The sequence below is a fragment of the Nicrophorus vespilloides genome, unplaced genomic scaffold (assembly GCF_001412225.1).
Source record: "Nicrophorus vespilloides isolate i.1.1-1 unplaced genomic scaffold, Nicve_v1.0, whole genome shotgun sequence".
Taxonomy (NCBI): Eukaryota; Metazoa; Arthropoda; class Insecta; order Coleoptera; family Silphidae; genus Nicrophorus; species Nicrophorus vespilloides.
This window is the reverse complement of record NW_017097462.1, coordinates 38,073-56,655: the sequence shown is the minus strand read 5'-3', so window position 1 is coordinate 56,655 and position 18,583 is coordinate 38,073. Positions and strand designations below refer to the sequence as shown.

At 31.1% G+C, this 18,583-nt stretch overlaps 1 protein-coding gene across 1 annotated transcript in view; it reads left to right on the top strand.

Moving 5' to 3' along the window:
* The window catches only part of LOC108560174 (probable G-protein coupled receptor Mth-like 1), a 55,388-nt gene that overhangs the window by 13,448 nt on the left and 23,357 nt on the right, over positions 1–18,583 (top strand). Inside the window, exon 2 of the mRNA XM_017917624.1 lies at positions 1,667–1,951. Coding sequence (XP_017773113.1) covers positions 1,667–1,951 — 285 coding nt within the window. The remainder of the gene's footprint in view (positions 1–1,666; positions 1,952–18,583) is intronic.

Genomic DNA, 18,583 nt, shown 5'->3' with positions numbered 1-18,583 from the left:
ATATCTTTTTTATTAAATATGAAACAAAATTTGTTTTATTTTTTTAAACAATTTAATGGAAATATACAAAATAAACACCAATTTGTTACAAATATTATTTTATAAAATTAACGTATAATTATTACATTACATAAATATACTATTAACTTATCATGCTAAAACGAAACAGTTGTTACTGTACATTAATAAGAAAAAAAATCAGTAAATAATGATTTTAAAACTTTCCGATTTCCTTGAAGTAGTTAATAATATATAATAGAACCCAAATAAGTGTTTATAAGGAATTGAAAGGAATTGAGATTAGTATAGAATTCGTGTAATTTTCTTTGTTTTTGGAAAAAACGAACACGCGAGGCAAGTTGATGATAAAATAATTGTCGGTCTTCGTATTTCGAATTGAATGTAAACTGACGGTTCAGAAAGGTAAAGAAAGGGATGGAAAATCTTCTAAAGATCCTCTTATAACCAGGTAGATTTCAATCCAATCCTCATTATAAAATCGTAACGAATTACTAAAAGATTCGGTAAATAATGTCGATTAAATCAAAGTTTTCAGAAATTTTTAAATAAATAAAAATTTTCTTTTAATCTGATTATATAATATTAACACATATGTAACTGTATGATGGGATATGTTAAATTTTCACATATTGCTCAATTGTTAGGAAAACAAAGAAGAAATCTTTAACTCTTTAATAAATTGAATTTCCATTTGCACAAATTTCCCAATTGAAGAAAAATTATAGCAAATAGAATAAGAAATTTGGTTTTCTGCTTTCGAATTTAATGTAAATTCAAAGTTAAAAAAAAAAGGTGGAAATGTTCTATGTTCAGGTATATTTCTATCCAATCCTCATCGTAACGAATTACTAAAAGATGTGGTAAATAATGTTGGTTAAATCAATATAAAAAGCTCTGAGAAATTGATAATTTTTTTTTAATTAAACGAATTAAATTGTCTCTTAATTGATGATTAAAACTTTAATGATGTAGATTTAATTAATATACAAATATCTGTTAATTTTTTTTACAAATTTCTCAATTGACGGAAAGCTTCTAAATAAAATATGCGAAAAATAATGTCGGTTAAATCAAAATTTTGAGAAATTGAAGGTTTTTTTTTAAATAAATTTAATTTTTCTTTAAATCTGATTAAATTTATATTAAAGCAAATAAAACTATATTTTAATTAACGTTTACAAATTTAATGATATCGGTTTAATTATTATACAAATTTGTAAAATTATTGCTTTTATTTGTTAATAAATTAAATTATTTTTTAATATGGAATTGCTTTCATTGATTTTCATTGGTTGAAGGTCTGGAGCGTTGACCCAAAACGAGTTGCTTCGAACCTCCGGTCAATAAAATATGTACGTAATTGCCGTAGATATAAATAAAGTAAAGTTTGCTGCAAATTAATATAATTATTCTTTTGAGCTTCATTTTTTATCGTGAATGTCGGCCGCCTCTAAAAGAGCTGAGATTATTATTATTAAGTCCATATTTCGTTTCGTATACACTACCCATATTTCCACGATTTGCATTCAATTACGGTCCGAGAACGCATTAAATTCTATTCATATGGAATGTTAAATGATTCTCGCTACCTGCGTAAACCTGTCCACAAAGAACGTAAATAATGCTTTGTCTTCTTGTTTTCTAGGCACTCCGAGGATCTTCGTGTGTAGGGTCGAGGTGCCCTTCGTCGTCCAAAAACATCCGACGCAAGGGGACCTCAGGTTCACCTTATACCCAATTGGATTGGCCTTAAGTGCGGTTTTCTTGGCTGCGACTCTAGTTGCAGGATCTCTGCTTCCTGCGAGCCATCACGTCCTGCATTGGAGATGCCAGACGAACCATGTGGCGTGTCTTCTCCTAGGAGACGTCCTCCTCTGCATAGTTCAACTGTCAGCAGATACTATGAGTTACACACCGTGCTTTATCATAGGTAAGTTTCAACCAAACAAAAACAAGTTAAATTTCAATTTTCATAAATTTCCCAATTGACAAAACTTTCATGTTTTACAAATTTTCGAATTGACGAAAAAACAAATCAAATATCTTTATACCAATTATAAGTTGAATTTCTATTTTCACAAATTGATCCATTTTCACCAATTGATAAGAAAACAACGAAAAAATCTCAATTTTTTAACAAATTGAATTTTCATTTACACAAAATTGATGTAAAAATAAAAACTTAAATACTACGAATTTCCAATTTCACAAATTAATGAAAAAACAACGACAAAATCTTAATTCTTTAATAAAATTCCATTCTCACAAGTTTCCCAAATGAAGAAAAAAGCAACGAAAAACTCTTAATTCTTTAATAAATTGATTTTCTATTTCACAATTGGGAAAAGCAACGTAAAACTCTTAATTCTTTAATCGATCAAATTTCTATTTATACAAATTTCTCAATTGACAATGCAAAAATCATAATAATATAATAACTTGAATTTATAATTTCACAAATTTCTAAATTAATGGAAAAACAACGAGAAAATCTCAATTCTTTAATAAATCGATTTTTTATGTTCACAAATTTCCCAATTGAAGCAAATATTTTAATACAACAATGAGATAAATTTTCTATTTCCAAAGTGACGAAAAACAATGAAGAAATCTTAATTCTTTAATAAATTAAATTTCCATTTTTACAAATTTATAAATTGACGAATAAATCTTAATTCTTTAGTTAAATTTTACTATTTTCCTAATCGATTTGATTTTTTCCAACGAAAAAATAAGATTTTCATTATTAAATTGAATTCTCATTTTCACAAATTTCCGAAAAAAACAAAGCAAATATTTTCATACTAGAATAAGATCAAATTTCAAAAATTTGATTATTCCTAAAGATTTCCCAATGCAAATACTTTAATCTAACATTAAGTTAAATTTCCATTATCAAATCGATGAAAACGCGACGTCTTTATTGCACCAGTTTATTTAGTTTTTTATATCAACAATTCCAGCCATCCCACATACGCTTTTATCCGAAGCGTTTATAATTAATTAAAACCCATTCGATGTTATCCCCCTACTTTAATTAACTGGAAATAATCAGTGCGCTAAATAATGCATTTCCTAATGGTAAACCGCTTCTCGTCTTACCATCGTTTTCCTCGTTTAGAAAACGCATAATGGACTTCGTGATGATAAAGCATTGGAGTTTATATAGGAGATGGTTTATAGTTTCGGCGCTAAACAAGAAATTAGATGGTAATTAATTATTAGCTGTTAATTATAAATGATTAACGATCCAACATTACACGTGCATTTATCAAGTACAAAAACTATTACTCATAATTCCTTAACTTCTGCACTTTATTTTCAATATTTGAATCATGATCATAATTGCATAATTGACACGTTTAATAAAATTGTAAAAAAAAATCTTAAAACCAATAGTAATTATTGTATTATTGTAAATATTTGGTGTGAATTTAATTGATTGATTGATACATAAACATCAATTAGCTTAAATATAATTGACTTATTCAAATTGAATCACTTGGTTTGTGTCAATTGGACGAATCACAGCGGCAAGACCCGAATATTGCGTACACTAAACATACTCATCATTTATAAGCTCGCATTAATCGTAATTCATTGTTTCGTTAATGTTCTTTGAGAGATAGAAAGAAAGAAAGATTGGCTCTCTCCTCCATTAGATGTTTCTAAAAGGTTCGGTCCATTAATTGGCTGCAAAGTATCGTCTGCTAACTGTTCTTCCACAGATATATATGTGTATAGGCGCGAGTGATGAAGTAGACTCATACGCTAGTAATCAGCATAGCCGGAGAGGCTTATAAATCTTGACGCAACGGATGGAAAGAGGAAGAAGCAAAACGAAGAGAGGATTTACAATCTTAAGAAATGTGTTATACACGCATAACAATAAAATTTATTCATTTCGTTTTTTTATAAATAAATAAACAAATAAATTTTGTCACTTTTTTGAGTTTAAATGCACGAAGATTACAATAATTTGGAGATAAATCGAAATCCCGACAACTGTATCTTACTGTATTTTAGATTATTTCTTATAGTTAAAGTTTATTATGAATATGGCTATATCATATAATAAATGATACTGTCGGTATTATGTTTGTCGGGTTTTTGATTGTCGAGATTTTGATACTGTAGGGATTATACTTGTCGGTATTTCGAATGTCAGGAATTTGATTGTCAGGTTTTCGATATAGAATGAACGGGTCTATATCGCAAGCCCGACAACCTGTATCGAAATCCCGACTGTATTAAAGTCTCGACGCTTGAAATCCCGACTATGTCAAAATCCCGACTACCATAATCCCAACAATCAAAATATCGACTATATCGAAATCCCGACTACCATAAAAATGTTATTGTAGAAATTTATAATAATATTTTGAGCGAGCCGTGATTTCGAACATCGGGATTTTGATACACTCGGGATTTCGATAGACGGGATTTCGATATAGTCGAGAATTTGATTGCCACTGCGTATGAAAGTACCGTTCATAAGCAATGACTCATCTCTTGCATTTCAATTTTAATTTTTTAAATTCCCCGCGCTTTTTAAACTACGTCAAACATCCTCTGCACATGTTCTTGTTTTCTTTCTCCTGTCATAAAATGAGAGGGTGTCTTTTCGTTGGAGCTCAGATTTCATTGGTAAAACGATCCTCTCCGGGTTGTCTCGTGAGGATCGTTAAGTCCAGGAGCTCACTGCACCCTCTACTTTTTTTAATTCTTTAGTGGCTAGACTATTCCTAAAAATTACGTGCATATAAATGTCGTAATCTTAATGGTTACAAGATGCTCGTGACTAATACCGTTTTTCCTGCTCACCATTATCTGAAAGGGATTCCGAGGAATGTTCGTTTCAACCCTCCAAAAAAAAAGCTTTTAAATTTTATTTCATTCTACGCTTGAAGAAGAAAAATAAGTATAAATTTCCTTACTTTTTTTTAAATCGAACATTTAATAGACAATAAACACTACAATTTATGTTGCTTTCAACAATTTCACTTACATCTACAATTAATTAGTTTACGAGATTTTTAGTTATATAATTTATTACAATTTGATTAATATTTATCTGTAAAAAAAATACACAAATCTTCAAATCAAAAATTTCCTTTTGTTTTTTAAATGATTAACTTCAAATTAATTTTTATTTATTTCTCTATTCATAATTACAAATATGTAATTAATTAATTTTGATCTGTAATTAATAAATAATTAAAAATGTAATAATTACAATTATTGTTGATAAATCTTCAAATTGGACAAGCAGAAAATGTACCAATTTTTAAAGAATTGAAACTAGTTTTTGTGGTTTTTATTTATTTCTTTATTTTGAATTACAAATGTATAATTAATAAATTTTTGTTATTTTTGTTTCTCACGGTCAAAAATATTTGATTATTACCAGAATGTAGCAGTTTGTAAATAGTGAACAAAGCTTAATAAACACAAAAAATTGTAATAAATATTAAAATAAAGACATTCTGCGAAATGCATAAATCACATTGCTTAAGCACGTAAAGTTTGCCAAAATTTCAAACATTTAAGCTTACTACTAAGTTAGTTTACGAGTCGTTTATGCATATTTCTAAACAAATACTCTCCTACGTACATTTTTCTTCTTTTCCTTTCAACCATAACTTCATTACTAAAAATAGAAAAACTCAATATGTTATTTTTTTCTACTTCTTCCATAACAATTCTATTTGGTTTGTTCGCTAAGATGATTCAGATTCTTAATATAAATATATATTTTTTTATATATATTTCAAGAATTTACGCGTCGTTTATTTTCGTTTGCAGTGTCAACGATTTGTTTCTTTTTTTCCCAAGGAAATCCGGTAAAGAAATGTGCAAATTACGGAATTTCAATGTAAGAAAATATCAAAAGAAAAACTGATATTGCAACACGATTTTTGCTTACGTCCGCACACGTAACTTAAGAATTGCGTAAATGAGATTTCAATTAAGAAATGCGTTAAGTAAATAAACACCGAATGTCTCCAAAAAAAAACGAAACGATATAATTACAACATCAAATCTATTTTCAAAAATTGATCTCGCAATCAAAAATGTTTAGTTTCAAATTTCTATTATTTTATATATAAAATGAATAAAAGATGTATTATCAATCAAAATTTATTATTTAATTTTCATTATTTGCTTATATCATTTAGACTAAGTTGTTAGATAATTCATAATTCAAGAAGTTAACATAAACAGGGATTACGGTTTGAAAGCTGGGATTAGAGTGATGTTGAAGTGATTTAGATTATAAAGAAATCTATTATACAGTGATGATTCCCATCTTAGCTTATTCTATTTTTTTTTTGAAGAGAGTTGATAACGTAATGGCTTAATCTCTTTCTCTTTACTCACTCGACGAAGCCTAATGTAAATCATCATAAATAAGCTGGATCAAATGGATCGAGGAGGAGAAGATGTAGGAAGACATCAAGGTATGCAGGATGCTCGTGCTTCTGATGCAATAAGTTGTAAATTGGTTTGGTTTTCCTAATCAAAAGCCATTTGCAGCCAGTATAATTGGTTCAATATTTAATGGGTTTTGGTTGAAGAGGAGAGAAAGGTGAGAGAGGATGGAGAAGAGAGGAGACACTCACAGCTTACAAGGAAATAATTACGGATTATGACATGAACAGTAGCAGATGCCAATTTGCTACGGCAATGTGTGTTACGGTGCAATTATTTATCGAACGACTATTTATACTTGGTGCAAGCATGTACAAGTACACTAATCGCCGCTTTAGATTAGGTCAAGTTCTGTTCGTACAATACAGGAAGAGCTTCTATTCTTTTTTTTTTCTTCAAATTTATTATCGAAACAAGACAATAACGATTACTTCTTTTCTTTAAATAACATTTACATAATCAGAGGAAATAATTCAATCTTAATCTTAAGCCAACGTAAATTGTAAACGTTGATGAATATTCATGGTATTGTCTTACATCCTCGAACACCAAACTCAAATATGTAAATTTGAACTTATTCTCAGTTTTTTTTAAAATTCAATTCGACTTTTCTTAACAAAAATTTCGTAGATATTCAAAAAAAATCACAATTTGTTTTATTTTTAACAAAACTAGTTAATATTTCAATAAATATTTGAACTTTCAACTTTTCATAATTTGTTTTGTAACAAAACTTTAGCTAATATTTGGAGATATTGCAACATTTTAAACAAATGTGTTAACTTTCAACTTTTCTCAAATTTCGATCTTGCTACGACTTTATAATCACATATGTGGTTATATAAAATTCTAAATGGTACATCAATTGTTCGCAAAATGACAGCTGTCACCTTACGTCAATGCGTCATAATTTGTTTCATAATAACACTAGCTAATTATGAAAGATCGATTGAAATAAATATTTTAACTTTCAACTTTTCATAATTTGTTTTGTAACAAAACTTTAGCTAATATTTGAAGATATTGCAACATTTTAAACAAATATGTTAACTTTCAACTTTTCTCAAATTCTGATATTGCTACGAGTTCGTAATCACATATGTGATTATATAAAATTTAAAATGGTACATCAATTGTTCGCGAAATGACAGCTGTCACCTTACGTCAATGCGTCATAATTTGTTTCATAATAAAAATTTAGCTAATATTGAAAGATCAATTGAAATAAATATTTGAATTTTCAGCATTTCATAATTTGTTTTGTAACAAAACTTTAGCTAAAATTTGAAGATATTGCAACATTTTAAAGAAATGTATTAATTTTCAACTTTTCTCAAATTCTGATCTTACTACGAGTTTGTAATTACATAGGTGATTATATAAAATTCAAAATGGTGCATCAATTGTTCGCAAAATGACAGCTGTCATCTTACGTCAATGCGTAATAATTTGTTTCATAATAAAACTTTAGCTAATATGAAAAGATCAATTGAAATAAATATTTGAACTTTTCTCAAATTATTGTTAACAAAATAGCAATAAGTCTGATCTTGAAATGAGTTTAAACGTAAGAAATTATATAAAATTAATATGTGTACATTACGTCAATTTTTATTGTGATAAACTGTTGGATCAGAAAGGTTGAGAAACCCTGTTCTATAACATAATGATGCATGAATTTAAATAAATAAGTTAACTTTCAATCTATTTTTTTGTTATTAATAAAAAAAGGAAACTGAAGTTGATATTCTTGTATAGATGATGATGATGGTAATCGTGGATTGCGGAAAAAGGGCGAAACCGATTTGCATTTTGCAACGATTTTACGAAACGTTCGAGTGCAAATAATTCCGTATTTATTATGAGCGACGCGACGACGATGGAGATCATCATAATCGAACAGGTTCGGAAGAACGCGGGACGCGGGAAATTTGAAATTATGGCGAAATTATTAATTTCCTACGATTCCTTTTGCGGCGAATCCCAAGCAAACGGTCACTGACTCAGTTACTGCCCTCTTTAATGGTATAACACATACACACACACATATATAATTTATATATATACATAGATAAATGTAATATACAAGAAACGTCGCTTGTCAATTTATTTACCCACATCAATGGAAATGGCAGCTTTTATTTCATTAATTTAGATCGCATTCGGAAATAACTAATAAATAATGTTACGTTTAATGAACATTTATATATATATATATATATATAATTCTTAATCTACACAATTAGATCATAGAAGATGTTGCGAGTTTACAAAAATTGAGAAAATCCGGTTTTGAAACTCAACAAAAAAAAAATAAAAGATGAATTTCATTTGTTTTTATACAACAATATGATGCATTGCATCAATGATTCCAGTTATACCTTTAAAAAAATGAGGAAATCTTGCTTTGAAACTCGGAACAAAAACTTGAATTTATTCCAACTGAAGAATTAATCAATTGAAATTGAACAGAAAAGCTTAGATTCTCAATCTACACAATTATATGTTACGAGTTGACTGAAATTGAGGCAATCCCATTTTGAAACTCGAACAAAAAAAAAACTCGAAAGTCGAATTTATTCTATCTGAAGAATTAAACAATTTCATTTATTTTTACATAAGTTGCTTCGATAATTGCGGTTAGTTGAATTTATTCTAAGTGAATAATTAAATAATTCATTGTCTTTTTACGCAACTTCGGATTACAGTATGAGTTTTTTTTGTTTTCATCGATAGTTATATCTAAAAAATTGAGAAAATCCGGTTTTCAAACCAGAATTTCGTCTACCTGAAGAATTAGAGAACAATTTATTGTCTTTTTACACAACAGTTTGAAGTTTTCTTGTAGTTGCGGTTAGATCTGAAAAGAATGAAAGAGAACAAAAAAAGTAGAATAAACTAAATGCGGTATGTCATCGAAACCACAGCGAACTACAATGGTAGCAATTCGCGCTGCGCCGCTTCTTAATTCCATTTCCACACCTGCAGCCCAGTGTTTTTCTCTTATAAACCGTGCGGACACCGTGAAATCCAATCCAAGAACCGACGAATCCAATTTCCAAGATGGAATTATAATAAAACGGTTCTGCGTCGATTCGCCGAGGCTGCACTAACGGCTCTTTCACATTTTAACATCCTCTTCTCTCTTTCTCCTCGACGCGTTTGTGCAACCGATTTAACGACCGAAATTGGCTTGCTCCACTTTTCCCTTCTTTCCAGCCTACACAAAAATCAAATTTCTCTTCCATCCACATCAAAGATGAATCTCCAAAAAGCAATTCGACTAAGAAAGAATGAAATTAAAAACAACTATTGATGAGGAGAGAATGTGCATGGCTAATCGCATTCCGAAATGCGATACGCTTTTCGAACGCAAGCAACTTTGTTTTGCTAATCATTCAATGCTGATTGTATGTGTTTGAATCATTTTTATTTCATACATTTCTTTTGTTCTCTCGATGCGGGCGCCTTTATTGCTTTTCCTGACTTGCAGCAGTTCGTGTTTTGCTGCAAGGAAAATCTATCAATCATGTCTCAAGTGCTATTCATGGAAATCAATATCAATTGAAGGATGTTAAAAAATTGATGATAATCAATTTGATTAGAATTACTACTTTTTTAATACGATTTCAATATAAGAAATTTATTACTCTTTGATACATCAACTTCTTACAAATATTTGGAAACTTACTACAACTTTTAATATCAAATTACTTTTTTTGTAATAATTATTGCAACAAAAAAATAGTTAAATTAAAGTTTTCTATAGTTTATTATTTTTTAAATGCGATTTAAATTATATAAAAAATGTTCGCAAAGATTCCTACAAAATTTCTAACTGAAAATTGATGTTTACCATAGTTTACACTTTTAGATGTTGAAGCAAATCATTGGTGTGTAAACATGCAAATATGCGCAAGATATTCTACTTATTTACATATGAACTATAATAGTGGGCAGATTGTTGTAACTTACAAAGCTAAATCTGCGTACTAAGTTTAAAAGACATGTCAATGTCAGGATCGAGAAAGGGGTTCATTTATGATTAAGAAGACGTTATAAATCCGAGATTTGTGTCGAGCGTGAAATAAATTTTGATCTAATTGGAGCGTCTGAGAGACGAAGGAAGAGAGAGAGAGAGAGAGAGACAGGGGTCATCCAATAAAGTTTCATTAAGTTCTGCAGCGGAAAAGGGACGTCTCGAAGTGCCAAATAGAGTCACGGCTAATTATGCAACGAAGCTTCGAGCGATTCCCGCAAATTAATTACGAAAAACGTTACCATAACTCATGAAACCAGTAATAATCATAAGAATTATAGCAACAAAAGTAGAACGTATATAAGTTTATACTTGCGAGTTACGCTCGCAATAACCGGAAAATTGATGTGACAATTTGAATTTCAAAGTTGGCAATAATTAATTACCAATTCTCTTCCCTTGTCGCCGTTATGCCACAAGGATTGATGCTATCCGAACGGTTGGCTGGCGATTCTCTGATCAGCTTCGCCAATTATCCACAATTTGCCGCGATTTAATTAAGGCCTTTATTGAAGCGTTTCTTCTTTGACGCCAGAAACGTGAAGATCGAGAGAGAATGGTCATGATTGCAGCGGATTCGCGCGTTTACCTTAAGCTTTCCATCCTCCTTTTCCGACACATCCAAAGAGATGCCTTGAATATGTTAATACGACGTCCATCGTGAATACAATAAAAATGCACTTTTAAGTCTCATTAGTTTCGCAAATTATGTAAAGATTAGCTTTAGAAATGCTCATACAAAATTATAATCACGTCTCTATAGGTTTATTAACACCAAGTTTAATACATTATATATTTTCTTTTAGAATCTTTTAATTGATGTAATGTAAATTTATGTAGAGTTTCTTCGTATCAGCAATAATGGAAAAAAAAATACTTAAAAATGATTGTTTTTAACAAACCGGAAAGGTTTTAAATTTTTTAACGGTTCGCGAATTGACAGCTGTCATCAGGTGATACATTCTTAGCAAAAATTCTAAAATGCAATAATTTAGTAAATAAAGACAGAAAAGTAACTTACAAATATCTTTTGAGTCTCATTAGTTCTGCAAATTATGTAAAGATTAGCTTTAGAAATGCTCATACAAAATTGTAATCACGTCTCTATAGGTTTATTAACACTAAGTTTACTATATTTATATATTCCTTTAGAATCCCTCAATTGATGTAATGTAAATTTATGTAGTTTCTTCGTATTAACATAAAAAAATACTTAAAAATGATTGTTTTTAACAAATCGGAAAGGTTTTAAATTTTTTGATTGGTCGCGAAATGACAGCTGTCACCATCTGTCAACGCGAGGATCTGGTGATATATTTTTAGCAAACCTTGTAAAATGCAATAATTTAGTAAATAAGGAATGAAAATATCTTTTGAGTCTTATTAGTTCTGCAAATTATGTAAAGATTAGCTTTAGAAATGCTCATACAAAATTATAATCACGTCTCTATAGGTTTATTAACACCAAGTTTAATGCATTATATATTTTCTTTTGGAATCCCTCAATTGATGTAATGTAAATTTATGTAGAGTTTCTTCGTATCCGCAACAATGAAAAAAAATGCTTAAAAATGATTGTTTTTAACAAATCCGGAAACGTTTTAAATTTTTTGATGGATCGCGAATTGACAGCTGTCATCGTGTGTCAATGCGAGGATCTGGTGACATATTCTTTTGTACAACGCAATAATTTAGTGAAAAAGGGACTGAAAAGAAAAGTAACTTATAAATAAAGATAATATCGTTATATAAATATCAGGAAAATACGGTAATTCCAATTCTGTAAGGTTTTTGTTCTACAGTTGAGACTGTAGATGAGTTTACCACAGGTTTCTCTAAGAACTATGCTTGATGCGCATACAAATGCATCGGTAGGTAATCTATTAAACAACAGTTTGAAGAAGTAAACTCTTGGATTAACAAATTTTATTAGAAATAAATATATTCGTAAGAAATTACGTCAATTTACGTCCTAAATCCAGAAGTTATTGAAAGAAAACATTAAGATTTATACTAACGCTCTCATTAACTAGAGCAGATACTCTCAAAGTGGTATACTGAATGAATTGCTTATGTTGATCTGTATAAATCCTCTCGAAATTGACTTTCCTTCTTACGACCATGAACTGATTATATATATTTTTTTAATGCAGTGCGGATGGAATAAAAACCGACGTTGTTTGTTTTGTAAAAAAAAAAAGAAAAATCAGACAGAAGAAACGGCGGCAGCAGTAATTCACTATTTATTTTGAACTGTTTTGGAAACCCCCCGATTGATGGTCGTTTTTATTGGCGGATAAATATCCGGCCGCGGAGACCGACCGCAGCCGATCGTTAAGTTCAAGATTTAATGGTGCTCGGCAATAAAGTTTGAGAAGAAAAAAATCCGAAAGGAACCGAAAGATTGAAAAGTTGAACAACAACAAGAGAAGAACGCGAGGTTACACAACTTAATGATGTGGTAATACGTGTGGATCTAAAGGAGGAGATTGTTCCGAACCATTGGAGCCTCTGATTATATATACCTACAGGCATGAAAAGATCGGATCACTTCTTGCAAATCGATTGACATTTACCTTTCTATTGATATTGTTGTTATCATGAGACGTAGTTGGTTAATCGAACGGTGATGGCTTTTTTAGTTTAACTTAATGAATAATTAAGCAAATAACTGTACGAGCGAAGCGAGCGGAGCTAATAGAATTTACTCACGTCCCGGTTTTCTCGTTACATGAATTTTCCAGCATATCGATATGTTTCTTTATTTTGTTTGTTTTTTTTAAACTCGGACTCGGAATATTTTATCAAGGTGGAAAAAAGTAAACATAAATAAATGAAGTAAATGGAAGTAAGTGCGCTCACGACGTAGGGAGGATTTGCATATCGTGCCATGCATAAACTAACAATGAAGCTTATCTCTAATGCGGACATATTTTCTACAAGATGCATAACATTTAATGTCACGGCCTTAACTCTTTAACAAAAGAATACAATTACAACAAAAACAATATTACCGACCTACATATCTATCTCACTTCTTAACAAACCACAACAAAAATCATTGATTTTCTTAATAACTAATCTTGTTATTACGTATTAGTATTAGCTTACCTCTGGAAATCTGATACAATTTTTGTACTTGAAGGATTTCTTATTAACAAAACTTAATTATCAATAAAATTATTCTTACAATTTTCTTTATTTTGATGAAAATCTAATAGAATTTGTGCATGCTTGCAATGTTAACTTAAATTAATCTCTTAATATTTGTCAAATTAATCCAGTTTAAGATTAGTTTTCATTTGGAAATCTTATACAATTTATTTAACTTGCAGAATTTCTTATTAACAAAACTTAATTATAAATAAAATTATTCTTACAATTTTCTATATTTTAATGAAAATCTGATAGGATTTGTGCATGCTTTCAATTTTCACTTAAATTAATCTCTTAATATTTGTCAAATTAATCCAGTTTANNNNGAGGATTTGTGCATTTTCACTGAAATTCATTTATTAATATTTTTCAAACTAATCCAGTTTAAGATTGGCTGGAAATCTGATACAATAGGAAAACATAAGTATCAAAAAATTAATATTACAAATTTTTTATTTTTTTTTGTTAAATTTTTGCTGGAAATCTGATAGGATTTCTGCATGCATTTTGTTAAACAAATGCTGTTTCGGATTAGTTTTCTTATGGAAATGTGATAGGATTTTTTGTAAAGCAATATTTCACGAGTCGAGTTTCAACGTGCATAATGGATCTGCGAGACCGTGGAAAGAGAGAACTTGAGAAAGTCTTCGGACAATGTAATAAAAATCCTAAGAGAGAAAAAAAAGAGATAAGTAGTGCACATGCTCAGGTGTACACCTACTCCTATTACGAAGGATTTAATGTTAAACCAGCTTCAGACGCTGGTAAATCTAGCATCTTCGAAAAGAAAAAGGTATAACACAATTATCCACATATTATGAATAATCACGTCCCAACCTTTTTCTTTATGAGGGGTTGTCCTTTCAAAAGGAAATAATGAGGGTTGCATCCGGTTTCCAACCCTTGTGACCCGCATGTGAAGAAAAACAAGAAGTGTTACAACAACAGCAAGAAAAAAAAATGGATCCAAGACGCCAATTGCATCAAATAAGTCTTGGGAAAGTCTTCCTTTGTCGCAGCTGCGTTGTTCCGAGTTACTGACCTTTCGGGGTTTTCGCAGAATCCCGCATGCTCTCCGGGGTCAGAGATTTAAAAATAGGAACACCCGAATCCTCTCGCATTCGGGCTTCGGTCTGGAATTTAATTGTGTTTATGTACCAAAAAATTGAACAAAAAGGAGCCCCTAACATCACAAAAGAATTCCACGAACAATCGGAGGGGACATGTGCAGAAAACCCGAACATCTGCTGGTACAAATAGTTTTCGGTTTTGTACTACTAAAATATTGAAACTCGTATGTAGGTGCCGCTCTAATAACCGGTAAGAAAGTCGAAAGTTATCGCGCGCTCCATGTACGAAGAGAGCTGAGATAAATCGACCGCACGATGCGTTTTACTATGAAAAAGACTTCGTGTTCAAACCAATAAAATACGAGTGTTAATGGCTTGTAAGTAATTCACCGAGACGAGTAGGAAATAAACATGCATGTACTACATGTTTGAATCTTTTAGAAGAATAAGTAGAAAAAGTAAATAAATAATTAGAGAGCTTCAGCAAAGCAATAGGAAAGGCATTAATTGCGGTTAATCTAGTGTGGAAAATTTTGATGGAGGAAAGCGTGCAGATGTAATGATGAAGGCATATCCAGTGGATGCAGCCAGGAAAACAGCGGAGATGTTTTAATAACGCGACGGCTCCTCTTCAATTTGCTAAATGGGCTTCGACGGTAATGGCTGTAATTCCATCGCCTGAATCTCTTCCTTGGCTCTCTATTAATTTCAATTTTGCTCATTCCGAACACGGAGTTCTCCGATTATTACTTTTTTTTGTAATAATTCGCAAATTACTCTCACGTACGCACTTTAATAGCTAGGACCTCCGAGTCATTTACAAATGATTTATGCAACGCTTCGTAGGCGGAGGAGGACATTTAAATATTATTCTCTCTAATGCGGAATTTACATTTTGCTTCGAGATCTGGTCTTGACTAGCAATTTGGATTAATTGCATTCAGTGCAATTGCCTTAAGTCATTTACCTTGTTACACTTTGCTTTTAAGATTAATTTATCCAATGGAAAATATATTTCAAGTAACTGTACTTATACAGATCAGTCATTGGACTCAAATAATACCAATTACAAATTTAAATACTAAATTTCTAATTGGTAATTACCAAATCACTATAAATATCCATGGTAACTAATTACTACCAAATATTACCAACTACAAAGTACTAGATTGCGTAATATATCTCCATGGTAACCATTAACTAATGATTGCAAATTAAAACACAAGATTACGTTGTATGATGGCAGTTGATAGTTACCAAATCAGTATAAATATCCATGGTAACTAATTACTGCCAAAAATTACCAACTGCAAAGTACTGGATTGCGTAATATAACTGCATGGTAACCCATTACTACCATTAACTACTGATTACAAATTAAAACACTAGATTACGTTGTATGATGGCAGTTGGTAGTTACGAAATCAGTATAAATATCCATGGTAACTAATTACTTCCAAAGATTACCAACTGCAAAGTACTGGATTGCGTAGTATAACTCCATGGCAACTCATCACTACCATTAACTACCTATTGCAAATTAAAACACTAGATTACGTTGTATGATGGCAGTTGGTAGTTACCAAATCAGTATAAATATCCATGGTAACTAATTACTGCCAAATATTACCAACTACAAAGTACTAGATTGCGTAATATAACTCCATGGTAACCCATTACTACCATTAACTACTGATTGCAAATTAAAACACTAGATTACGTTGTATGTTGGCAGTTACCAAATTAGTATAGCTATCATTGAACTCCATGGACTCGAAAATTCCCGGGACAAATTTCGCGAAAATTTAGGAACTCCATGCTAACCAATTAACTGCGAGTTGAAAAGCATTAGATTGCATGATTACTATTTAGTAGTTACCAAATCAGTCATTGAACTCTGGTAAGCCAGTACTATCTTTAACTACCAACTGCAAATTAAAACACTAGATTACGGGTACTTTGGCGTGACGTAATCAGTATAAATGTGATTGATATAGTAACTAATTACTTCTAATTAATACCAACTGCGAAGATTAGATTGCGTGATCTGCTATTGATAGTTACCAATTCAATATAACTGTCATTGAAGTCCACGGTAACCCATCATTACCAATTAACTGCGAGTTGTAAAGCATTGAATTGCATGATTACTAGTTGGTAGTTACCAAATCAGTATAACTGTCATTGAACTCCATGGTAACCTATTACTACCAATAACTACTGACTGCAAATGAAAACCCTAGATTGCGTGGTGTTGTATTTGTTGGTACGTACAGAAATATACGTCTCATGTCACGAATAGTAGTGTGTGGATGCATTGGATAAGAGATGCAAGATTACTGAAACTAAACATGTAATGTTACTCATTTAATATTTTCGCAGAGATTTATTGTGGAATGTATAAAATATAAGGAAATATTAATGGAAGAGTCACGGCCAAGTCATTAATTTCGAACGAGTATATATATATGTATATATAAATAAGCAAAAAAAAAACAGAATGTGCAACGGGGAGTAGGATGATCTTTATTTGCTCTGGAAGTAATTGCAGATTCGGATCGTGCGGCGAAGTGAGTGTGTTTCAGAAATGAGGAAATAATTTAATACCCATTAGACAAAAAATGAGATCGCTCATGTGAAAAAGAAGTAAGGAAAGCAATGGAAGAATTAATCTTGCGCTACGGATAATTAATCACGAGTCTGGATCCAGGCTGAAGAACCTGATGGATTAACAGCGATTATCTTAAATAACCAGCAGTTTTTGCGAGAAGAGGACAACTACAAAGAGTAAACGCGGACAGTGTCCGGCCTTGACACCGTTCATCCAGTTTTATTAAATGCCAAACGACTGATGACTTCTGGATTATTTTAGGAATCGGATTCGTCGTCCCTTCGACATCATCGACTCTTGTTTACATTCCATTCCAAGCACGGCCGCTTCGTTTCCAATTTATTTATTCACCGCGCATTGCTCAACTTTCCACTACATAAACAAAATTCATATACACACGTAAAAGAATTTACATTTTTCCAATTTTGGTGCATCTCCTTTCTTTATCTTGACACTTAACGGTCGTATAAATTCCTTTGATTTATCTCATCCGTATTGATAAAAACGTCGAATGTAGGGATAGAAAAAATATAAAGGGAACCCTTAACAGTATTTGAAGACGATAGCTAGTTCAAACAGACGATACGATACGAGATAGATACCTGCTTCGTTTTATATATATAATTTTTTTTTGTAACATCTTGAAGATGGATCTTCTCCGCTCTTCAATTTATAAACGCGTGTATGCTATAGTAAATGAGCTCGTAATAAATCCTAGCATCTAAATCTATTTGGATAGATTGTACTGGAGAGGTAATTGCGGAGGTTCTGATCAATAAATCAATATAACGCGTTCGACGGCGATGGAAGGAAAACTCGTTCCAAAAGACATGCGAGTGAACGCAGACAACAGCATTCTTCTGCACGGTGAAACTCGAACGACCAAATACCAAATACACATCGGCATATCCATCAACTTTATATACAAGAACCGTTCGTTCCACACATACACGTACAGACACCGACGAAACCGTAAAGTTATTTTATTTGAAAATTTCCAAATTCTCCACTTAATAGAGCACGAAACTCTAAAGCAAACGAAGCGTCTCAAATATCTGAAAAAAAAAACGGTGCGGATAGAAATCCCGACAGTAACAAAATCTCGACAGTATTTTTTTTTATTTGATATAGACTTATTCATAATAAACCTTACAAAGAAATAATCAAAAAAAATTGATATTGTCGAGATTTTGAATGTCGGGATTTTAATACTATCGAGATTTCTTTATAGACCTTCTGAAAAAAACGGTGCGG